The sequence below is a fragment of the Hippoglossus hippoglossus genome, chromosome 11 (genome assembly GCF_009819705.1).
Source record: "Hippoglossus hippoglossus isolate fHipHip1 chromosome 11, fHipHip1.pri, whole genome shotgun sequence".
NCBI classification, from domain to species: Eukaryota; Metazoa; Chordata; class Actinopteri; order Pleuronectiformes; family Pleuronectidae; genus Hippoglossus; species Hippoglossus hippoglossus.
Genome location: NC_047161.1, coordinates 12,329,656 through 12,355,779, shown reverse-complemented (window position 1 = coordinate 12,355,779; position 26,124 = coordinate 12,329,656). Strand labels below are relative to the sequence as shown.

Here is a 26,124-nt window from a genome sequence, read left to right as displayed (position 1 = left end):
TCATGTCGTCCATCTTTATATACAGTGGTTGCAGCCAAAAAGTAGGTTGGCACATGACCTTCTTCGTTGTCCATTGTCATTCTTTCAAGTAAGTTTTTGTAGGAAGCAAACAGTCATTTTGACAAGAGCCATGCTTGCTGCTTCCCCCCAGTTCCAATGCTTAGCTTAGTAAACTGGCTGCTAGCTTTAGCTTCATACTTAGTGGACAGATATGAGAGTTGTATCATTCTACAATCTCTCCATCAGTTGGGGAATGAGCATGATAACCAAGATGTTAAGCTGTTTCTGAACCTTTCTTTACTTGTGTGATGAAGGCTTCCCTGTGTGTACGCTTTGTCAATGTAGATTCTACACACGTCATTTCAATCTCCAAAATCCAGAAAATAGCATAAACTGACAGTACTCTCTTTGATCTGTAGAAACCTAAACACGGCTCCACACTGAGCACCAAGCTCCATACTCTGACCCAAAATGTCATACTTGTGGTTGAAGGGTAACATAAATACATAAAATGGAAAAGGTTTTACCCCACCTAGTTACACAACTAACGGATACAATATTCATATTATATTTCATGCTTTGCACTGAAATTTCCGTGTTTTTCTGGCGTCATCAAATCCCAGCTGAAAATGAGGATAAACTCCTCTGAGCATGTGAACATGACACTGGGTAGTTCAGACGGTATGGGATCACGCAGCGGCCTCACTGTCACTTAAACCTGCCTGAAATTTAAACCGATCTGACATGTTGGCACACAGAAAGAAACAGATGGGTATGTTTCAGTTTAACGCTATCCCCGGTGCTTGAGCCACTATGAAAACACGATTGTGGTTTGACGTCAGGACGGATTACGAGTGCCCTGTTTCAGCCGGGCTGTTTATGACACGAACCATCCTGCAGGTCTTCGACAGATAAGTATAATTTCCCAAAAGCAAAAAAAAAAAAATGCACAGAAAATAAGGTACATGCTTGTTTATAATATAAGATTTGAGATGGTCAAGTTACACTGAAATACATATTAAAATGTCTTAAGTTAAGTATTAAACGTTAAATAACTAGTTTTAGCTAAATTACACTTGTCTATAAAGATGGACAATATGTCTACACCTCAAAAGTGAAGCCAAATCGCCTCCTGGGGGCCGGCTGCAGTAAAGGTCACACATCCCGCCTCCTCGATTTTAGCCGATGGGATATGGACCAAACACTGGTGTATGTTCATTTTTGGTTGGTTCGGTTTTAATTAGTTATTTGATCCTATGATAACGGATGAGACATCAGGATTGACAGCTGAGATTGACTTGATTGACCAGTCGCTACTGCGGCAACCATCCCTGATTGTCACTGCGTATACTCCGGCTCCAAAAAGTGTTGGAGACGATGGAAACGTGAGTTGGGAAAAAAAACATATGATGTGCTTTATTCTTCCATGAACACACCAATTAAACCACAAACCTGTCTGAGGTAGAAACTCTCACTGAGTAAATGTTTTGCATCTATTTAACACAGTCTTTGTGGAGTCCAGTACTTTTACCAACACAATGGGGGGGTGGGGGGTAATAGCTGCTGTGATTAAGGGTCTAATGTAAAGTGAATCAGTGCTGCATGTGAGTCATCTCCACGCTATCATTAAACCACAATGTGCAACCGAGCCGAACGGCCCTGCGAGGATGGCAGCGTGTTTTTAACTGTGACGTCTGTGGCAACAACACCCCCTGCTGCGTTTCCTTCCCGTATGCCCAAGATACCTGGCAATTAGGGAGTTTGTTGTCTACTCTCACTCCCCGATTTTTTACCCCCTCATCCACTCCCAAGCCTCCGATATTTGAACACACTGGATCAGCCACCCACCTGTCCTGCTGCACTTAAAAGCATTGGACAGTGAAGGAAGAGAAATTAACAGGGGGGACCATTTAGACACCGGAGAGGCTTATTCCGTCCGAGCAGTAAAGCATGCTTGATGGTGTTATCATCTCTGGTGAATTATCAGGCCTCTGATAATTGTAATTAATCAATCATCAGGCTCACTCATGCAATTCCATGAAACCCAGCATCACTGTAGATCAACCTGAGCAGTATTGACCTATGAGAAATCAATGTGCAACCTGCATGATCCAAGGCGATAGCTAGAGCTTCCTTCACTTGGATCAAGTAATTAGAACACGGTTAATTAAACGCTTTGGTATCTGCATCATAACCACGCGAGGGAGGGAAACAATTGCAGGAAAAAGTCCATTAAAGACCATTAACATTGTACAATTCAATTCAAGTGAACATAAAAAGAAAGCTTGCAGTACAAATTCCCTCCCCTAATTCACATCGATCATCTTCACTGCGTCCAACCGAGAACGTCACCACTTCACTGTGTGGCCGGGTTCAAAACAATAGCACATGTTAGAAAAGAGAGCGCAATGACAGACAAACTCATAAAAGGGGACGCAATATTTTCTCCCTCTCTCTTTTACTGTCTTTGCCTTTCGTTACTCTCTTTCTCGCTCCCTCACACACACGCACGTCTGGGTGGGAGGCCTTGGCCCAGACACAGTCAACTGGTCCCAGTCCCAACAAGGAAACAATTAATCATGTGTGAGCAGCTGTCTGAGTGTCTGCTCTCTGGACAACAACAACACTCAGCCATTTATCTCCCCTCAAGGCAGGACAGCCGGCCAGCACACCACGCAGGCATGCACCCTGTCATCCACACACACACACGCACATACACACACAGATGTGCGAGAACAAAAATGCAACAGACTCACTTTCACTCAAATGTACAAGAACACCCACATGCAAAGTGTAACTACACATGCACAGACAACACATCAATACAAGCACTTACACACTACACTTACACAGCAGAGGAGATGTGAATGACATTTGGTAAAGCAAGGACACACACACACTCACACAGGTGCTTGGTGTTTCGTCATCCTAATCAGATGGATGTCAGCACTTCCTAATGGCCCTGCTGACAAATACAGGAGCTACACACTGCTGTCTCACTACAACATTTCTGAGATCAAACACAGACTAAAAGAACTTGAGTTTTATTTCATAGTTAATTTTGAGTTCTGCTGCCGCCTTTGATAGTTCAAAGGCTGTTTGCTGTTCAGCTGGCAAAAACCGAATGGAAGGACTGAGTTATTTCTCTTGCACTCTTCTGAGATGAGGGCGCAAAGCTGAGTTGACAGTCATTTCACTTCAGGAAATGTAGTCCTCTATAATTTAACTCCTGGTCTTCCGACGTGGCAAGGTAGGTTAGGAGTGAGCTAAAACAGGCGAGACTTAGCGAAACGAAATAGGAAATTTGTCGTTTATTTCCCAGTTCTGCATCTAGCTCAGACAGGGGCTGGTTTGTGAGCGTGGGCGTGTGGGTGAGCCTTGCGGAGTATCCCAACATCTGTGTCGGTTTGAAAGTGTGTGTCTGTATACTCGTGAATCGATGCGACTGTGTGTGCATCTGTATATGTGTTAGTGCATGTCCAGTGTGGTGAAAAAAAAAAAAAGGGGGCTCCAAAAACCTCAAGTGGTGCAAACAAAGAGGCCGGTGTGTGTTTCAGGATGGGGCATCTGGATGGCATCAGGAGAGCCTGGCAGATTGGTAGTGACACAGGTTACTCCTGAGGTCCCTGGTGAGAAACGTACCACAGTCTGCAGCGGAGAAAGAGCTTTGAAGCGCTATTTCAAAAAAAGATAGTAAATAGGAAAATAAATGCATCTGCATTCTGGTGTTTTTATGCAGATAGTTTTTTTTTTTCTTTTCAGTTTTACACCACCCACTTCTGAGTGAACTTTGCAGGTGAACCTTGATAAGACTTGAGCTGCTTTTATACATGCGCTGAAGTTCGGACAGTTTCCGCAGGGGCTGTATGTGGAAAACAAATGTCTGGGTCAGTTGCTCCGGACATTTTCTGGAACAATTCCTGCTAAAGGGCTTTGTTGATAATGTTTCTAACACGTGAAGGATGCAAAACTGGAAGAATACAGATATCTCAGGATGGGAAAGGATTGTCAGAAAAGTAGAATACAGAGAAGAAGATGTCACCTTGGAAAGACAACGACATGCGAAAAGGGTCGACGCCAGTGTAGATGCGCTGTAAAAAATTAAATAAACATCAGCAGAATTCATACGTTACGTGAGTGACAACAGACAAACATTGTCTTGTCTTCTTAATAGTTTGACATTTTGGCAGATACTTATTTTGTGTTTGTTTGATCTGTACAAAACCGAGGTATGAAATCAACACTGTGGTTTTAAAGGGGCTCAGTGTCTTAGATAAGGTGCAGTGCAGGGATCAAAGTCTAAACCCACATCTATAGAATAAGTCATTCAAACACATTTAACCACACAATCCGTGTTACAGTCTAAAACTTCCTGCACCAACTTGAACTTCAATTAAGTCATTTAGACAAACACAACCATCCTTTCCTCTGGATCCCTCCTTCACTCTCAGGCCAGGTGGCAGCTTGACAGGAAGAGGAACAGGAAAGGACTTAAAGATTTGCTGCTGTTCACGTTCTCCTTCAAACACAACCCCCCCCCCCCCCCTTGATCAGTTCCCACAATACTCCGTCGACATGAGGCCTCTGTGATCAGTGGTTATGAGAAAGCGCAGGAATCTGACCGACAACTGCCTCAACCAGGGGAAGAAGAAGGGGAATAAAAAGAGTTAAGCCTCCTCTTTTTCTGTTTCTGCCACCTATTCCCCCGCCCTCATTTCCTCAGCCTGGTCGCTCTGCGTTAGCAGGGGGGGGGGGGGGGGGGGGGGGAGCATCTGGGTTCATTTATCCCAACCCAGGCAGGCTGGAGGACCCCTGTGCCCTCTCTGGTTGCAGGGTATGAGCATGCTTCAGTGTGGGTCCTTGTTGTTGTGAAAGAGAAGAGCTGGCCTGTCTGGACCATCTCAAAAGCCCACATCCCCCCCCCCCCCAGACCCCCCCCCTGCTCCGCCAGGCCCGCCGCCCATCCCAGATGCCCTTAAGCATGGTTAGTGTAGCGCTTCATCTGAACTGAAAGATACTAAACAGATTCATCCAGAAGCTACGGGGGAGACAGGCCGCCTTGAGGTTTAGGAGGGTTTCACGGCAGATGGAAAAGAGGGAGGGTGTGCAGAGGAAGCAAAGTTGCTGCTTCAAATAATGTGTGTGTGTGCGTGTGTGCGTGTGCGTGTGCGTGTGTGTGTGCGTGTGTGTGTGTGTGTGACTGTCTCACATATTTATGGATGCCCACGTCGACATCTGCATAATGAGACAAGCGGATATACACAGCATCCGAAATGTGTGTGTGCACAGGAAATGCCCTCCCATGTCCCGGGACCGCAGGTGAAGCGACTGAAGTGGCGTCCCCCCTTCAGCTCGACACTGGTTGGTATATAACGCGCGGTCCACTCTGTGCCAAACGTCAGCCCGGGTTATCAAAGCGCACGGCTGAATGGAAGCAGAGTGAGTCTGGCTGGTTACTTAAAGTCGTTGAGAAGTTATTCAAACACCCAGTTATTACGGTGTAAACAAAGGCAGCTTGTCACACTCTATTACAGATATGGTGTTTACAAGAATGCCACTTTAATGCAGTGCATATTATGTATGATGACTAAGGATAGTGTTTGACAACCGACTGATTGGAGAAATGGAAGTGGACTATAAGAGGCATTGTTTTGTCTGTAGACAGGCTGCAGAGACTAGAACGCTGTTTTGCAGATATGCTCCCTATAAAGAGAGGACTTAATAGCCTCTGTGTATTAGCACAACAAAATGTCAAAATGTGCCTTCTGAGTACAGGATATTAGACGAGAGAACGGTGACTTCATTAGAATGGCTCCACCTCTCTGCTTTCTACCATAATTTCTTTATATTAATTTCAATAATTTGTCTTTTATGCAAAACAGATTTGTCTTCAGTCATCCCACACCGTCCGGGCAGTCTGCCTACTGTGTGGTTTTGGTGACTCTCCTACGTTATTGAAAATGTTTGTTTTGGCAAGTGTGAGGGTTTGGTTGTTGCACAATGGGGATTGTTAATCTCTGATTAGAGGGAAAGAAAAGTGGTTTTAATCAAGTGGTTGCAGGTTCGAAGCCACTGCGTCGGTCAGCAGCCAAGTGTCCTGCTGATGTGTCTTTGAGCGAGACATCTAACTTCTCATGCATGACAGGTCTGAATCAGCTGAAATTGTGAAAATTCTAAATCTAAAATCTAAAAAATGCTTAGAAGCATCGATATTAAGGGCCTCCTAACTCGGGACATAGAGCTAATCTGAAAGAAAAATACCCATTAATCTCCACTTTTAGATACTTAAAGAATAGCTCTAATATGTGTGCCCACTGAGTTAAACACATTAAAGTCAATAATATGGGGTCATAAAAAGTAATTTTGCCTCTTTGTCTAAGGGTGGATATGATGAAACTTTGAGTTCTGTAGTATTTGACTTTGTTTTTCATCTTATTTTCAACTATTTCTTAAAAAACAGTGCCATGGCCTTTGGCCGATGTCCCATCCCTCCACCAAGTTGAATAGAAATCCATTCGTTTGTTTTTGCGGAATCCTGCTGACAGACAAACAAAGAGGTTATGTTTTTGCCCTTTCCTGTTTGTTGGTGTGTCAGCGGTAACAAAGTGGTAATCAATATCTGAACTTCCTGACATCCCTGCTTTACCCGAGGCACTCATGGCAACAAACTCAAAATGTTCAAAACTTGAATTTGATTAAAAACATTTTCCCCCAAAACAGCTCAGAGCACTAAAACTACAATGTCTTTTTTTTTTTTACCCAAACAGGAGAAAGAGGACTTTTTGTAACATATTATTTCCAACAGCAGTATTTGTGGCAGCAGGAGGGTGTACACAGGATTGACTCCAAATCAACAACAGCATATCACCAGATTTATCATTTAAAATTACAAAGTGATAGATATATATATATTTCTCAGATATTTTCTGGCTTTGCGTCAGTTGACAGTGAAAGTGGAAGTATTCCCGAGCAGTGGAAAACAGGACAAAGCCACTGCCACAAGCGACCTCCTCCTTTTTTCAGGTCAAAAATGTCTTTCAAATTTGAATCTCATTACCATGTCATGAATACGTCTTTTTGGGAATCCATTAAGCTTTTCCTTCTTAAAAAATACAATAAGAAATCACATTCAACCCAAAAAGAAAAAGAGAACAAAGCCCAAACGAGAACATTAGGAGCTGCTTTAGCTCTTTGAGTCCCCTTAAGAAGAGGCGAGAAAAAAAAAAAGAGAAAGATGTGAGTGAGTGACAGATGATAGCAATAAAAGTAAGAACAAACTGGCCATTTTACTGCGGTAGGGCCATTTGAGAAAGGATTATTAACTTGTCAGCATTTCAAACTGAGACACAACTTTTTCTCCTGCAAAACACATCCCCATGTCTGTGTTACTTTTATTAGAAAGTCTTTAAACCTTTGACCTGGAGGGCCTCCATTATTGGCTGTTAATAGGGACATGCTGGTCAGCGGGGCGACCCTAAGTGCCCTATTAATCATTTGTTTAGAGCTCGGGCCCATTTTGGAAGCGCTGTGTTTAGCGTTTGCGTTTAAAAATAGGAGGAGGCCGATTGAGACAGCCGCCCGCCACTCGTTGCTCAAACTGTCAGGACGCGTGGGCCCTTGGGGACGCGGCAGGAGACGCCTCAGGCCGTGGAAGTTCAAAGGTCGGCAGGTTTATCATTATTACCCACTTATTGTGGCGACCGACAGCATCACTGTTAGTTTGATTGCTAAAAATAGAGGCTTAAGTGCCGCTCCAGGCGCGTGACGAGCAAAATCCTCTCCCGGTGTACATTTTGAAGGATTTTTCATGTAAACAGTCAAGAGTTTCATGTCAAAGTCGCAACACACTGTAGTTTATCTGCCTCAAGTAAATTTTGCAGTTCATGAATAATTCAAAAGAGCCAAGCGAATGCTGCTGCTGGCTTCCCACACTAAATGCCACAGGTAAGTGAGTTGTTTTCGGGCAGATTGACAGTGATGTGAAATAAAATGTCACGGGATCAAATCATTAATATCGTCAAATATTGTTATGTGACAGGAGAAAATACAGGTGTGGAGATTGCATCTGCTGATAAAACATTACTTACAGCCATTTTTCCAATAAGCGATGGAGTCGGTGCTGTCAATATTTGGAGGGGATGTGAGGTATGCCCCGGCGAAGGCCATTTTGCGAGGAGCAGAGAGCCTGCTGGGAAAAATACAGTGGTTCATGCTGGGTCTCCGGGAAGCTGAAAAGCCACCAGCAAAAAGCTATGAATTATTCTGAGTGCAAAATACATTTTCTTTGAAGACTGTCGGGCCATTAGAGCCCTTTTGCTCCCTTTTAAATTGTTTTTATGCTGTGAGTAATGTTAACCTTCGCTTTTGTAGTCATGAAATTCTCTCTGCACCTTTTTTTTCCTCCTGGCACAAAGCACAGATGGGCTGGAAAAGTGAAAAGTGAGGAAAGAACTAAGGCTTTTATACTTGTGTCTACAGACCTATGTTCCTTAGTACATTAGAGACTCGATGTGCATACGAATCAATCCACACAAATGACATATAACCGTACGTATTCTCAGGCCCAGCATGAATATTGCAGAGAAAAACTTTGAAAAGAACTTTGATGATGATGGAGAAAGGAAACCATTTCACAGTAATGTCAAAGGAGCTATAATCAAGTCAGCACATACACTGTTGACCATGATAGCAGATTTTCAAAAATGGAAGTGGTCCAGTGGTTAACGTGATCCAGAATAGGCAGATTATGAGAGTATGGGCCCCTGGGCACATTCATGTAACACCAGAGCAACCTATAACTCCACCACAGAGGATATGATGTCGTCCCTGTCCATTTGTTTGTTGGTTTGTCCTTTTGTTTTTCAGCAAGATTACACAAAAACTAGAACAGATTTTGACGAAACTTTTGAAATTTTCACAGGAATCCATTCATGGATCTTGATTTAAAAAATCTGTCATATTTAGGGGAGTCATATTTGTGTGTTTGCAATTTGTTGCAGCTTGACCAAATTAAAGGGGACGTGCTCTGCCATTCTAGTTTGTTTGTTTGTCAGCAGGATTTACGCAACAAACTGGAAGGGTGGAACATCGGCCAAGAAAAAACCTTTGGCACAAAGGGGTGGATCGAGAATAATTATTTTTTTTATCACTTCCTTTAACATTGTGATGTGGAACGTTGTTTTATTTTTTTTTTTACATTTTCACCAATTACCTACGGAGCAATGCATCTTAGTCAGGGGCCAACACCTTGGGCCTGTAGCCAGTAGGTGATTTTTTTTGATAATCTGCCCCCCCCCCATCTCCTAAACATATGCAGATTGAGAATTTATGTGTGCAGGTGAACAACAGGACTCCCCCCCCCCCCCCCCAAATAAAAACAAACAATCCAAAAAAAACTATCCATCCATTATGATCACATGACAGGAAGTGATTGTTCTTGCACACTTAATATTATATGGTTGTTTAGGGAGAAAGTTTAACACAAGTCACGGAAATAGATCACACGCACACGCACACAGACCAGATGACCTCTCGTGCTCCGCACCACGTGCACAGCTGATCCTCTTTCCTCCTCCTCTCGCTGCAGCGGCGCGTGATCTCCATGGTAACGTTGTCACGCAGGAGGAAGTGGACGGGACGGTCTGACAGTGAGTCCGTTGAACAATGGCAGCTCAGGTAAGCAGCTGAGGAGTTTTCACTTTACCTCACACACACACACACACGCACACGCACATCCCTCTGTCCTCTCCCGGGAGGGGGCTGCCTCCTCGCCGGGGACGTGTAGCTCATGTCCCGGGACTGTCTCCTCCGCAGCTGCCCGCCCTGCTCCCTGTCTGCCGGTTAGCTTGTTAAGAGGAGGTGCTAGAGGTTTCCACTGCTCATTCCCAGCAATGACTCTGAGGCTTTACTGTAGCCTGTTAGCTACCTCACCTACTTTTCTCTCACGGTGTTAAAGTCAAAGTGCCTGAGCTGCTGTTTAAAATAATGCTGTGTGGTGCAGCAGTGATGCCTCTGCTGCTCTTCATCCACCCTGCTCCTCCCAGGCCCCTTCTCCTCCTCCTCCTCCTCTTCACCGGTTTGTAGGCACCTGTAACCTTGGTTAGCATCATGCTACATGTCGTGGCATCCTGTCATAAACCACCTGCAGGTGCCAGGAGCTTCCAGGAGGTTTGTTTACAGCCAGTATGTTCAGACACCGCTTTAATTTACACTCTCCCATCAGCTTTTATTGTTTGTGGACGATTGAACACCTTCTTTCCAGCTGCTTTGTTTAATGGTTTTTATATAATATCCCAACAGCACCACCTCTGTGCAGTGGTTCCCAACCAGAGGTTTGAGGAGCCTCTAAGGGCCACGGGGGGAATCAGAGGGGTCACGAGCCGATCAGCCAAACAGATTTCTGCCTCACAAGATCTAGTTTTGAGAGAAAACATAAGAAACACATCCACAGCTTATACTATTCCAGACGTTTTGATATTCACTGACTCCTTCAGTGACTAGAACTTGCCACAAAGGGATACAGTAGCAAGCTTTACAAGTTTAGTTTGAGTTTATAATATTTAATCACAGTTATATAGTAGCGTTTTGCTTTTGAATTGCAGAATGATTTTTGTATTCCCTGATATTAGTAAAGGTAGGGTTGTTAAGTTGTTGTTGATGTCTTTATCATATTTGTGGAAATCCTCTTCACGCCCTGATAGGTATCAGTGAATAAAGCTGGTGTCTGTGTCACACACACGACCAATCATTTCATTCTGATCAAATGTAATGATTGGTCGACCTGCCTGCCTGCACACGACCGGTGTCTTCAGCCGGGGGGGACGTACTTTGCTGAAGCAGCGACGCTAGCCAGAAGTTATAAAGTGAGTCACGGAGAAGTCGGCTTCTAGCAGTTGTCAGACAGTGCACGTTCATGTGTTTTGGGGGGTGTAGCATTCACAAGACGGCTTCTGTGAGGGGGTGGGATGTATCAGCTGTATGTTTTCAAAGTGTAGCCTGCTCTTGCTGGCTTTTCCGGGATGACCAACCATAGCTTTAACTGGCCACCACTTCTGACCGGTTCACATGCAGGCACACTTTGTTTTTGAGGGTCGCAGAGAACAGGGTGACGAGTGTGGTATTGATACATGGCGAGCCATTGTGTTCACTCAGTGTTGATGAAAGTTGTATTCACAACGTATTCACTTTCTGTTTTGCAGGCAGTTCTGCCTAGGAGGGCCGACCCCACTGAGCTGAAAGCCATTTTTGAAAAGGTTGGATTTCCCTTATATATTGTTCTTTTTTGTTTGCTTCTTGCCAAAGAAGCTTTTCAGTCATTGTTAAACTTGTTTTTTTGGGAATAAAATTCTAAAGCTCAGCGTCTGTCCTCTTGTCTGTTTTTCTCTTTTATAGTACGCCAGTGTAAAGAAGAACGATGAGCACTTCATGTCGCCGCAGGACTTTGTGGGCCGTTTCCTCCACGCCCACACAGACACCCGGCTGTCGGAAGAGGCCACAAAGCTGCTCGCAGGAGTGGTGGACCAGAAGAAAGATGGGTTGGTGTTCACACATTTCACTTTTAATGTAAAAGATTTTGATGTGATACTTCATATAAATTAAGATGCTGATTCACTTTGAATTGTCACATAATCCTTGTCCACATAACCCTGCTATTGTAAGTCCTTGTCTGCGCTATCATCATCTTTCCTCCGTTAAAAAATAAAAATCTCTGGCCACATGACCTTTATTACATTATATCTGAAGTCGTCCAATTAGAACACAAAAAATGACAACAAATGCTCAAACAAGCAAAAACAAACAAGTAAAAATCTCAAGAAGCGCAAAAAAACATCTTTATTAGTGTGAACAGGGCATCACAAGTGAGGATGATAACTGATTTCTCACTAAATCTGACAAAAATAGCTGTGGGTTTTTTTACAAAATGATAAAATTAGGGAACCAACCAAAGAACGTCTTGTGAGGTTTGACATAACCACTGTTTTAAAAATATTTCGGACAGAATTTGCTGATCTCACTCTCGGCTGATTCTCTCTTTATGCAACAAACTTCTCCCCTCTCATTAATATGAAGCCAACGATGAAGTTAGCCTGTGACAGACTCTTATCAAAGCTTTGCATTATGTATCGCTTTGATCACGCATGAATACCTCTCTAGTGTTATTTTGCATTTTACAAACAAACCTCCAATTTAATCCTTTGGTGCAAAAAATGCACAGAGGGATGTTCATACCTGAATTATGTAGCAGAGACATCAAACCACTGAAGGCCCCTTTCAGGTGTTTCCTTCTTTGTAGATACACCCCCAGTTTCACACTTACTCCTCCCCCCATCCCCATCACCCCTGTTTTTTTTTAAAACATTAATATGTATGTATTTAATGATACATAATGATGGGTAATAAAATGTGAGGGTAAGTCAAAAAGAAAAAAAAAAATGCATTGCCATGGTAACCACCTGGGCTTCTTCAAAGAGCAAAGTGCACAGGCTGCGTAGTTTCATGTTATTACATCTGCTCTAAGGTGTGTGTGTGTGTGTGTGTGTGTGTGTGTGTGTGTGTGTGTGTGTGTGTGTGTGTGTGTGTGTGTGTGTGTGTGTGTGTGTAGTGTGTGTGCAGAGAACAGCGAGAGGGAGTAGTGGGGGTTTTGGAATTGGAAAAAGAGAGAGCAAGGCACGCGCACGCACACACACACACACACACACACACACACACACACACACACATATAAACACACACACATGCACTGTAATTGCCCATGCTATTCAGGAGCACTCCGTTGCATTGTGCAGCTCTGGAGCAGGATAAATGGTGGCCGTGGCATCAGGGTAAATCTATTAGGAACCCATGGCCCAGGCTTTGTATCTAAACCTCATTTTGGTTTTGTGGAGGGGAATAGAAATGATATGGGGGCAAAACAGGAAAAAATTGTATTTTTTTTATCCCTGTTCTCCCAAATAATGTTTAGACCTTTGTTTAGATGTGATTTGATTTTTTTTTTACAGTTGATGCTGTAAAGGCCTTATGATACCCAGACTTTAATGGGTCATTTTTTCCTGAACTTTGATGGATAATGTAAGTGATAAGACGAGGAAACGAGTGCAGGTGATTATCCCGCGGACCTGTGAACACAAAGCCAATAGATGTAGAAAAACAACCACGAACGCATTGTTTTTCAAGGGCCGAGCCATGCGAAACTCATGAAAAGAAAAGGAAGCAAGAAAAAAACAAACCACTTAATTGGCTGCATTTTCCATCCGCCTCACTCGATCTCATGCAAATATGTTTGTGAACAATAAGTGTTTGTTTTGCGATATGAGCGTAATATATTTGAAGCTTGTGCGCCTGCTTATCTTTTTCTTGCCAGGTATGGCTCCATTTCAACGAGACGAGTCAGGGGTAATAGATATAACAGGGGGTCGCATGGGGTTCTTTTTCTGTTGGACTGCATCCGTGTGATAGAAGATTTACTTAGATGCCAGGGTGTAAACAGTGAAAATGCATTTGTCTGACTCCCTCTCCCATGACTGTGTAAATCAGGGGGATATAGTGACAGTCGTAACAATCTGTTAGGTGGAAATCACTTTTCTGCCTCTTATTCTCGCTGCCTCCAGTGAGACAGAGAAACAGACTTGATGGATAGATAAATAAATACATAAAGAGAGAGAGAAAGAAAGAAAGAGAGTCGGGGCTGTGGAGGGTGCAGAGTTATTCAGGGATAAAATATTTTGTGTATTACAACACGGTGTTAAGATTTTCCTCTTTTACTCCACTTATTTATTTCCTCTCTTGTTCACTTTTCACTTTCTTAACATGCTCTCCCCTGGCCTCTTGTCTTCACTCTCACGTACCTTAATGCACTCTGCTTTTCCCTCCATTTTGTTTCACACTGCCTATCTTTCTGCTTCTCTATTCCTTCTCCCCTGTGATATTTTGATAGAAGCATCTGTTCAAGTGTGAAAACACTTTTACCCATGGACTCTTGGAAGAAAAAAAAAACTTTGTTAAGGGAGCATGCTGGGAAAATAGCAGTCTGCAAGCTGCTGTGGGCATTCTGGACTCGAGGCTGGTGGGTGTCCACTTTTACAAACCGAACAGATCCCGGCATCTTGCACTCACCTGGGTGTGCGTGTGTGTGTGTGTGTGTGCGTGTGTCTATGTACGAGCACGCTCTGGGCGGGTGGAAGGCTGTCGGTAACAATTCCAAGACGCCAGCGACAGGGGGATTATTGAAGTCACATCCAGGCCCCTCTCCCTCACTTTCAACAAAGGAGACATGTCTTTTCTATCAGCCGGGCCAAAGCAACATGCATTTATGTTGCATGTAAACAATGTCTCAGAGCCCGGCTTTTGATTCAGGGGAGCGTATTTAGATGCCTGCTGGGAAGAGAGAGAGAGAGAGAGATAAAAGCCGGGTGACAGAGATAGTAAAAAAAAAACAAAAAACAGAAGGAATGGAGGATGGAGTTGGGACAGAAGTCTCGGAGGCAGTTTAGATGGCGTTGTATTGGCATCGAAACAGAAGCATCATTCAGCTGTCATCTGAGGAAACACATGCTGGAATCAAGCCTTTGTTTATGTCTTGATGCATGTCAGGGATATGTCTGTGTCTGTTTAAAGATTTAACAAAGTCCTGCGGAATTACGTAAGCGCACAGTATGCTGAGGAGACGCCACGCCACAGTATCACATTAGCCTCGTCTCCTAGAAGTTCATCTCGGGCTGCGTACACGGATTGGGCAGCCCTGGACACATGCCACGGCAGTTGATGGTTGGGAGATGCTGTCGGTTTGATTTGATTATTGAGCGTCTCGTCGGGGATGGGCCCGCATAGCAAAAACGATGGCTTCTCCCCCCCCTCCTCTCCCGTGGTAATCATTTCGCAGCCGTCATGGCGCTGCTAATCAACCATCATAAGCTTCATCCCCGGCTACGGAGCTGTGTGTGTAAATGCTTGCGAGTAATGTGGAATGTTTCTCGTGTGTGTGTGTGTGTGTGTGTGTGTGTGTGTGTGTGTGTGTGTGTGTGTGTGTGTGTGTGTGTGTGTGTGTGTGTGTGTGTGTGTGTGTGTGTGTGTGTGTGTGTTATAGAGATGCCCCCTGGATCTTGTCTGGAGTCCTCCTTTCTAAACCGTGGTCCAATCCCCCCCTTCCATGATCAACAGCCCGCTCAGTTACACTAATATGCTGATTATCCATGTCTGGGAAAACACAGACGGGATGACCAGCGTGCATGTCAATTGATGAATGTAAAGGGAAAAAAAAGAAAGAAATCCGCTTGGTTCTGTCTGGGAAACTGCTGCTGAGACTTTTGCTGCATTTGCCTGATTCAACTCCTCTATTAGCCTATCTGGGGTAAAATCTCTGAGTGAACTGTACATGTGTCACAAAGGAATGGTCATTATTGGAGAGTTTGATAATACTCCAGCAGCAATGGCATTGGCCTTGTTTTTAACAGTTCATCCACAGTCACAGCTGTGTCTTTGTGCCCCCTCTCACCTCCTTGCTGTTGAGCCTGCTCTTAATAACTAGCTGCATTGTTAATAAAACAATTAGTCTTCTATTTAAAACACCGACGCCACGGTAGCAAACTTTAAGCTCACTTCTATTCCTGTTTTCTTGTTTGTTTCTTTTTCTTGAACGTTTGAAGGGAGGAGTAACGTCTTTGCAGTCGACATTGAAAAGCCAGTAATCTGAACAGTGCTCAGCAATTACGTCCCGTTTCTTGGTATTATTTCATAACCAATACTTTTTTTCATGGCACAGCTCTGTCAGTTTCACATATGCAGTATTTTCTCTACATGCAAGTATAAAGATGCACATAAGCACCCACGTCCAAACCCAACACGGTCCTCGTCCAAACAAACATCTCGAAATGTCATCAGTAGCATAATTAATTAAAGCAACAAGGAAACTGTAATCATTGCAACCACCCCCTTCCTCTACACACTCCCCCATTGGAAATTGAAATAGGTTTAATAAATGGATGCTCAGGGACTACTCATTAGCACTGACCCCCTCCTGTAATTATCAGATCCATTTGTGAGATTCATAATGGACTTGTTGCGACTGCGATCCAGGACCTAAATAAAGGCGAGAGTGCGTGGTCCAGATCCCCACAGCAGGACTCTCCCAAGGGAGCGCTCAGTGGGTTCACACAATAGTGATGTTTATGATTGTTGTTGTTATTTTTCTTTTTTTCTTGTTGATGATGCCAGTGGGCACTTGTGTGACTATAGGGAGACAGGACACAATAACACAACACAGATAACCTTGGAAAAAGATTAAGTGGTTCAAAGAGAAAACTGATCTGTAAACTCACAAATTGTGTTTGGAGATGGAAACGGTGTCAAAGTGTTGTATCACGATTATAGTGACCAAAACAGTATTATAATGGTGTTGCTACAATGTGCTGAAAATGTTCAACACTTGCGTGGAAAATTTAAAATAATATACCACCATATAAAATGTGCAACATTAACATTGAAGGCTTTAGCTTGCTAGAGAAGTCATCTCAGGTATATTGTGATAATGCTAATGTAGAGTAGAGTCGATTTCAGATAAACACAAATAATGATGTCACCTAATCACACTGGAAAACTCAGCAGAAGAAAGAAATAATCTGGTTCCAACTACAGTTTTGTCTCTAGCATAGTCTGGAAAGAATCCAAAGAAAAAACCTCACGCTGCACAGACACATGCAGCGGAACTGGAGGAGAGAAGGTTGACAACTCATTACGTTAAATGCAGACGTTGACCCCAAATGTTGGAGAGTCAGGACAAAATATCAGACAAGTTGGCAAGAGTGGATGCTAGCAGATGCTAGCTATGGCCAGAGTGCGACCAGCTCTCCTGCTGTTCCAGGCTCCCACCTGCCTGGTCCACCTGCGCCTTTAAAGCAAACCTCCGACTTAGTCCACTTAGACAACTGAAATAGACACCGCCTGCCGCATCTTCAAACACGTTTTTATGCTGTTCTTGCTGCACCTGTGTCTTATAGACTTGTCAACTTTGGTTGATGTTTGACAGTATTAATCAAATCACCATTGTAATTAAAGGGTGAAACGGTACAACTAACAGTGAGGAATTGTACCCCGGTATACCATTAAACTGGAAACCCTACTTTTTTTCCCACCTTGCCTTCTGTTGACTTTTCACACATTAACCTAATATTGTGTCCTGTTGATGCTGAATTGAATTATACAGTAATTTATGACTCCCAACTCCCTCCTTGCCTGTCTACTTGTTTAAAATGGCACACTGAAATATGAAACTTCATATTTAATCATTTTTTCCCCCCTTGCTGTTGTAAAGTTGGCCCTCTCTATACCAGCTGCCAGCTCAAACCGGGAACACACACTGAGCTCTTTAAAATGTTTTCTTTTCTCGCTGTCACACTCGATGAATTTATGACGTTACATATGGAAGAGCAGACTACCGACTAAAAGGAAGCTTGAATTACATGTAGCGCAGATTGATAGGTTGTCTAAGTGTACTAGTGTTTTAGTTTAATGCAGTGTTAAAACTACTTGTTTTTTAAATTTAATATTTCATTTTATTCTAGGTTCAAGTCTTTACTATGTACTGTTAAATGAAGATCAGTGACTCTGCACCTGACATGTGTAACTGATTAAGTATTTATACAGGAAACGTGAAACAGAATACCACAGTAATAAATTAAATGACAGTATTTTACAGTCTTTAACGGTCCTACGTATCCTCTTTCTCTCTGCCCTCCTCTCTTATTTCAGGTTGATATCCTTTCAGGAGTTCGTAGCGTTTGAGTCGGTGCTGTTTGCCCCGGACTCCCTCTTCATGGTCGCCTTCCTGCTGTTTGATAAAGCGGGCAATGGAGCGACCACTTTTGGTGAGTAACTCCTGCCTCTGATTTATTGAATTAGTGAATACCATTAACAATGTTCCTTGTGTGCAACTCAACTGTGAGCGTGTATTATACTACAGGTGCTGTGATGCACCTTAAAAAAGATATCATCCTTAAGAAATACAAACCTCAGAAACTAATGATCTGAGAATTTTACCCCTCACTTTAAAATATTGCTCCTCTGTGCATTTCTTTTTCTTGGGTTTATGCAAAAACTAGGAAATTGATTTACGCAAAACTTGATGGGATTTGGGCCAAGAAAGAAACCATTCATTTTTGGGCTGGATCCACACAAAGGGTCAGAAATTTCCATGTGATGATGAATTAGCCTCTGGGGGCAATTGCTAATATTTTGGGTCTTCCGGTGTAGACAGAGGATATCTGGGCGTAGACTCCTCCTTCCGTTCTCCGTTCTCGATTTACAGTCTTAATGGAACATTTCTCCACACAAACAGCGATACTTCCTACTTACTTAGATACTACTGAGGTGTTGGAAGTCCAGACGACATTTTGTCTGTTCTCTATCAACAGTAATCCGCATACGAATGCAGATAAATAAAAAGGTTGAGGTTGGGGTTGGAGTTGGAGAGGGCTATTGGTCTCTACACAGACTGTCTACCTGCGTGCCACCAAAGCCTGCTCAAATGTGCTTGGTCAAACTAGAAACAGAAACCAGAAGAATTCCAGCCCCCAAATCTTGTCCCTTGCCTACAGATTCTGCATATTCACATCGAGATTACACTTTTTACACATTCTTTGGGCCATTTATGGAGGGAATAATTCATGGATCTGAGTGCCATTCTAGTTATGTCCTCACTCTTCTGGGAGTTATTTTTTATTTCATTTATTTTCAAAAATTAGGATTACTCCATCTCCTCTTGTAAATCATTGGGTAAACCATGTTAGGGTGATATCCGTGTTCTTTTTGATTATTTCATAAAAAACTAATCTCTCTGCCAGTTCTTATATTCAGGGTTTTAATGTGTTTCTCGGTCACTTTAATTGATACTAACTAGAGAACCTAAATCAGGATGCAGTGGGACTAATGGTATTATGTAAACATAAAATTACAAATTTGACATTTAACTGAGTCTTTTTTTTAGCCTATCCAGTCCAAACAGAGCACAGAGTGTTCCTCTTAAAAGTGCCACTGAAGAAGTTTGCGTGCAACGTCCTCTTTTATTTGTGTGGGGGTCTGACCTCTGCTCGTCGTCTCTGTCATGGTCGCCTCCACAAACAAAAATACTGTAACTTGTCTGTAAAGAAGGTAAGGTTAAGGTTTGGATTTGGAGAGGGCTTGTGGAGATGAAGGTGGAGGAGGTGGGTGGGTAGCTCTACCTGTTTGTGTGTGTGTGTGTGTGTGTGTGTGTGTGTGTGTGTGTGTGTGTGTGTGTGTGTGTGTGTGTGTGTGTGTGTGTGTGTACATGATTGGCACCATTACTCTCATGCCTGGAAGCTCTAAAGTGAAAGGCAAAGACATGTGTACTCGTTGCTTATTTCACATTTGCCTAATTGATTTAAACAAGTCAAATGCCAGCCTTCTGTAGGTGTGCGAGGCGTCAGCACATTAGGCTTGATTTGAAATGCAGCGCACACGTCCCGCTCGCAAACAGGGAAGAGTAAGTGAATTTCATTTTAATTGTTGCTGTCGACAGGGTGCAAGATCATTGCTGATTATGTATGCACATATGTAAATTTTCATATTTAAAAGGATCAATTAGAGTGACGTTGTCTTGGTGGCAATTAAAAGGTCCGCTGTTTTTCTGCGTCTCCGAAAGGTTAATGAATATCCCAATGCCTGTGCTCTATGAGACTCGCACACAAGTGGAAAATTGCATGAGAAACATAACACACATCACGCCATGCACAAACACTGACTGCAGTGTCTGCCACTTACATCGGGATACCATTTCACGAAAAGCAAATAACTTGTGACTGAGATTATAGACTTGTCAAAGTTGCTTTATTGTGATACATTACAGAATTCGCCCTTTTTTCCCCTCCTTTCTCTCTATTTCTATTTGCCGTTCATTAGATTAAAGAACATAAAGAACTCGCCTCTTTATGACCTATTAAAAACATCGCTGCAGCGTAGGTTGCGTCAAAAGACCATTTTGTTCGCCCATGCAATAAATGTCTGTGCTCTGATTTCTTTTTATTTAATTTTTCTGTAAAGCCATTTTAATTTGATAATAACCAGAGTAATTTCAGTTAAGCACAGGCGGCTCAGCGCTGTGAGTTTTTAGCACTTAAAAAACGAAATGCATAATTTGGTGGAATGCTGAGTTCATAAAAAAACGTAACATGACATATGAAATGCAGTTGTGTCTCAGCCTGAAAAGACAAAAAAGAAAAAGAAAAAGAAAAAACTGAAAGAGGACTGAGTGTTGACAGGTCTATAAAAGCTGATGATATAAACGGCAGGCTGTGGACCGGCCTCTCCCTTAAAGAGTTAAAGGCTGTATATTTATTGCCTCATTAAAGTGTAAAAAAAACAATAGCCGAGCTGTCTTTCTTCTGAAGGTAACTCTGAGCTGAGGTAAATATCACCTTTCTCTCTCTCCCTCCTTCCCTCCCTGTCTGTCTTGATAAAAAAGTTGTTTCTTTCCTCCTTTTCCTTTCTGCACTCATTCAGCGCGGCTTGTTTGGTAATAAGAAACAGGTCACTCTATCGGTTTGTTTTTGTTTCTTTAGTAAGGCTGTAATTTAGGACTCATGTTCAGTGTCTCTCCACTCCACTGGCTGCAGAGGCTTAGAGGGTTCAGGCAGAGGAACACGAGTGAGAAGGAACGACTTCTCCTCCTGAATGCAGAGCCGCGCTCGGCTCAAACAAGTTCGGCCATGTGTCACTCAAGACGCTTTCATTCAAGATTTAGAGTCGAGAACATTTCCCTCAGGGTGGAATCATGTTCTGGAGATTGATGTTGACATTTGTCAGAAATAATCACATTCCCCCCCCCCCCCCCCCCCCCCCCCACCAAAATCTAATAATTGCTAATGTTAACCACAAGATAGGAAACACATGCAATTTATTAAGACCTGACTCACAATACTTTGTACCAAGAGATTTGAGGTCTTAATACGGGCAAACTTAAAACTTGATGATTGTTATGAAAGGTTAAACGTACAGGAAGAAGTTTTTTAATTGTGGTGAAAGTTTTATGCATAGTCAATGTAAAGTAATTTGCTTTAAAAGTGGGGTTTATTGGGTAAACAAAACTATTCAATAATGGTTACATTTTCTGTATTTTAACACAGGAAATCATTGGTGGAAAGCTCATTCACTGTATTGTTTATGATGTGCTTTTACCTCAGTGCTTCCAGTTATACTTTATATTTCTACTCTATTTCAGAGGGGAATATTCTACTTTAAAGCCACGATGTTCATTTGACACAGTTACTACTACAACAGTTACTTAGCTAATAGAAATTCCAAATGTCAAATTGCACACACTCATGCATTTTTTTTTCATCAAGATCCATAAATTATCCTCTGAGAAATCAATGAAAATGTTTAAAAACACCCTGTCTCGCAAAGAGAAAGAAAGAAAAAAAATCTGGATCCACACTAAAATTGAATGGGTTCATCCCTGACGCATCCTTCCACCATAATTATAGGATGATACAATATGAGAAACAATATAAAATGTAAAAATTTGCTCCAGCCAGTCAAATTAAATCAGTAGACCCTACTTCAGCATTAATGTATAAGTAATAAAGCCATTATGTAATGTAACAAAATAACAATCACATGTTTATACATTACATAAATGTACTTTTAAGGACATTTGGCTGATAATAGTACTGCACATTTAGCAGTAATATAACATTTGTGTAGAAGATCCGACTTCTTCCTGTGCAGTGCAGTTGTTGGAAATGCTGCTTCATAGCTGTTGCTCCTGTTATCATTTATTAAAGCAGATGCTTGTCTCTCTTTTTTTTTGTATCTCCCCTGCAGAGGATGTGAAGCAGGTCTTCAGCCAGACCAGCATCCACCAGCACATCCCCTTCAACTGGGACTGTGAGTTCATAGAGCTGCACTTTGGAACGCAGAGGGACAAGCAGCTCGGCTACGGAGAGTTCACCCAGTTCCTCCTGGTAGGTTTTGTGCTGTTTACCTGTAGAGCTGGGGCGATAAAACAATATCAGTAATTATCACGGTATGATTTTCATCAAGAGCAATATAACAGAAGTCCAGTTTATATCAATTGTATTGCTAATGTATTGTGAAAGCACATAGAGGAGGTTTACACATAGGTTCTACTTCAGATTAGTAAAATGTTTTGCTGTTTAGCAAGTGTTTGTCATTCTCTGCTCATAAAGAAGAGTTTAAAACCAAAACCTTCACTTAGGACCAAAATGTCCTTTTAAACTGAAAATAAATAATGACCTGACATGAACATTTAAATTTTTACATAATTTTTGGCTATTCTGCCCACCTGACTCTCTCGTGTTATTATTTTCCAACTCTGCGGACATGAAATCACATTCTTGTGTTTCCTCTTTGTCCTTCTGCGTTTCTGTCCTTGGCCTTTCTCTGTTCCATCTGTCTGACTGACAATCAGTGACAGTCAATAAATCTGAACCAACCAGTTTATGTGCCAGTACACATTGCTTTATCCTCACATATTTAACTGGCTCTTACACGCATCTGTATTGTTAGATACTTATCTCAGCTCGGGCAGACAAATGTGCATACACACTGCTTTTCTATCCCTCTAAAAACACAGCCCTCCATATTGTCCACATTACTCATTAATGAAACACTGAGGTTATATATATTCTGGAAATGTTCTGCATTTGTCTTTCATTAGCTGACGTACACCTAATCATAACCCTGCTCCACCTATTCTCGAGCAGGTACAGAGACAAAAAGTCCTACCTCCATAAATAGTATCGCTTGGAATATTCTTTGTGTGTTTGTGGCGTGTGAGCCATTTTCCAATATGATGTCTAGACTTAAATCATGCCCAAGCCAGGGAGAGGTGGTGGAGGGGGGGGTGGGTGAGAGAGCCAGAGCTGTGCCAAGTTTGCATCCACACTCACCATGTATTTGAATGAGCTTTTTATATTACACTTAACTTAGACCAGATGGCTTACACACAGTGGGCAGCAGCGCATGGATATTGGGATATTGTAATATGTATGTGTGTCCTTGTGTGTGTGCCTATAAATATGTGTGGATCTATATATGACTGTGTCTTACATATCTGCTCTTCCGGATGTGTGAGCAGCGGCATAAAAGCCTTATGCAACTGTGTTTGTGTCAGTGTTTGTATGTGCTTCTTTTTATCCTTTGTGTGTGTGTGTGTGTGTTTGCGCGTGCACGAGTGTAATTGTGTGGCGTTGTGGCCAGTAGATGCTGTACTTTGCATTGACAGCGTGCCCAGTTCTCTCTCAGTCAGTCACTCCGTGGTTTCCAGCTCTTCACAGCGGCAGGCCAGCAGCCAGCCGCTCTCATTGCTCAACTATGAAATGCACATTTCCTGCTTACGCTCTCTGCATTTGATCATTTTTCATAGCTTTTTGATTCATGCCTTAATAAATGGCAGAAGTTATTATACATTTTTGACATGACGCCTCTCTTTGTAGGTGAGCGATGTTCCACAGAGAGCTTGTTTTTGCATTCTATCTTTTACTAACTTTATATCTTTACTTTTACAGCGTAAAATATTAAACTTGATAGGTTTAATGATGTTGTGGGCTCTAATAAATTAAGTCACATTAATGACTTGCTGCAATTAAAGTACTTAGATACAAGTAAAATTCAGTTTTTGGCAGTTCACTCCTATAGCGTGTTATCAGTGAGTAAAGTGATTGATGACAAGGCAATTAGGATAGTCACAGAATCATTTCCTGAAGCAGAATTTAAACCTGTCCAATTACCACATACTTTATGACTGCACTACCACACAATGGTGTTATGATACCCTTGTTAAGCATTTGTAAATGTCAGCCTTGAAGAAAACTATGCTGTGCAGCTATAGAAGTTCTCAGATAGTTGTTCAAACCAACCCGCACATCATTTTCTGAATATTTCTCACTTATTTTTGTAATTTCCTATCACCCAACTTCTTTCCCCTCCAGGAATGTTCCCATCCTTTATATCCTCCTCTTCCTGCCATACATGCATGTGTTTATTGTGTTTTTTCTACCATTGTAACCACGCCGCTGCCAGATGCTCACAAGATGGGATTATCGGGGAAAACGTTTGCACCGCATATTTCTCACAAGGGCTCTCTCTGGCCAATTACTGCCTTGATGGAAGCCAGAGATTCTCACCAATTACATGCATTTTTCTCGTCTCGTGCGTGGAAGCTGGCCAAGGCTCGGCTCCGCATTGTCAGCGTGGTGTTGTCTCTGGCAGTGGTTTTACCGATGTCCAGAGAAGTGGCACACAGTGGCACACTTAAGCCCATATTATAAATACTGGCAAGTAAGGGGCTTGAATTACATGGAGGGGACACCACATGTCCCACTTCTTTCCTAAGTACTCAAAAAAAAAAAAGAAGCAAATTGTTGGCATTGCTGGGATTTTAAAAGTCCCAATTATATGTTTGACTCCCCCAAGAATCAGTGGGCAGCCCTTACCATCACTGTGTCGAGGGCTCAGTGGCACACATGTAAATGGGCAGTTGTGCTTAAGCTTCTCCTTATAATAACTTTAGCCCCGCGCTGATGAGAAGCAGAGATTGGAAAAGAGAGCGACGGTCTTGCTCCGCTCGAATCTGTTGTTTGAGTCTTGAAGAGAAAAGGGGAAGAGAATTGCAGCCATTGAAAACAAACAGAGGTGGCCTGTCATGTGTTTTTATTCTCGTCCAAGGACAATTAAAGCGACTGCAAATGCCTCAGCGGTCTCTCGTTGGCTGTCTTAAGCCCCCAGCTTTAAGTCTCCTGCCTCACTCTCCTCCCAAATAAAAACCATATCCCTGAAACACTCATACAGTTGCAACAAGTTAAAGTTTTAAGAGGCTGAGACTATAAACTGCTCCATCCCCCGGACCACAGTTGTTTTGTTGATCTGTGTGGTTGCCGAGTGGCTTTTCAGACTTTTGACTTGTCCCCAAAAAATGGGATCTAATTTTTCATTTTCTTCATTTACCGGTGGATGCAAACACACAGATGAATGTTCACCCTTGTTTTGCACACTGCACACAGGCAACACAAATAATATCTTCACCTTTCTTTTTCTTTTTGTTTTGACTTTAGATATTCAGTTCTCCTCCTCCTCCTTTTTCCCCTCTTCCCAGTTTATTTCTTGCCAAAGTGCTTTGACCTACTCACAACCGACCGGAGAACTGAGTCACGACACTCAGGATGCTGACACCAAAATATCTCACCTTATTTACTTTGGAAGTGTTTACGTGTGTCAGTCCCTCTTCGTTTCCTTGCCTTCCACTCGCTCATACACTCTCTGGAGCCCCCCGCTGTGCTCATAGGTGATACTGACACATGACTGCTACATTTGCTGTTTTCGCAAATCTGGCTCTTTTGTTGCAATGTCTATTCTTACTCCCCTCCGGTCTCCATTCAGCTTTGTGTAAATGTCACTCTTCCCCAGTCATCTCTCCTGGGCGCCGTGAATTTAGAGTTCGATCAGTTATGCTGTCAGTGGAATATCACTCAAATTCAGCACAACAATAAGTCATAGTCTCATAGGGTTTTTTGTGTTGTAGTAATACCCCTTTTTTGAGTTGCATTTATGACAATAACATCTGAATCAATCATTTGAATAATGTCATGCATGTTCAAGATTAAACTGTGGTTTTTGTCCCACACATGCGGCTTGTAAAAATAATGTCCAGACTTCTTGGATAAAATGATGATCATTTATTTTGAACTGAAAACTTATTGTACAAAATCCTTACCAGCCGATACTAATAAATGATATTTAAAAAAGTTCCCGTGACATGATTCAGCATTTACACTAAGTTTTCAATGTGTTCCTATTGGATTTATTTAGGATATTTATGGGGCTGTGTATAATAAATCGGCTTAATTTAGAAGGATGGTTCTTTTTTTACAGAATTTTTTTATGTTAATGCACATACACACTTCATTAATAATAAATCTACTAATTATTTATCAATTAATCAATTAATCATTTAGTCTTTAAAATGAGAAACAATGTGAGAAATTGTGAAAAATGTCTGTAAATATTCCTCATCAGACAAGTTGACATATTCAGATTTACTTCAATAAACAGTTTGAAACCCAAAGATATTCAATTCAGTATATTTAAATAAAATGA

At 42.2% G+C, this 26,124-nt stretch overlaps 1 protein-coding gene across 3 annotated transcripts in view; it reads left to right on the top strand.

Moving 5' to 3' along the window:
- Positions 1-9,418: 9,418 nt before the first annotated feature.
- The window catches only part of LOC117770896 (calcium-binding mitochondrial carrier protein Aralar2), a 49,215-nt gene continuing 32,509 nt past the window's right edge, over positions 9,419-26,124 (top strand). The window contains exons 1-5 of one of the 3 annotated variants that reach the window (XM_034600723.1): positions 9,419-9,675; positions 11,199-11,252; positions 11,392-11,534; positions 17,743-17,858; positions 21,832-21,971. In XM_034600723.1, coding sequence (XP_034456614.1) covers positions 9,664-9,675; positions 11,199-11,252; positions 11,392-11,534; positions 17,743-17,858; positions 21,832-21,971 — 465 coding nt within the window. In that variant the 5' untranslated portion in view covers positions 9,419-9,663. Of the gene's footprint in view, positions 9,676-9,714; positions 10,168-11,198; positions 11,253-11,391; positions 11,535-17,742; positions 17,859-21,831; positions 21,972-26,124 lie in introns of those variants that run through there. The other 2 variants (XM_034600722.1, XM_034600724.1) reach the window with 2 other exon arrangements.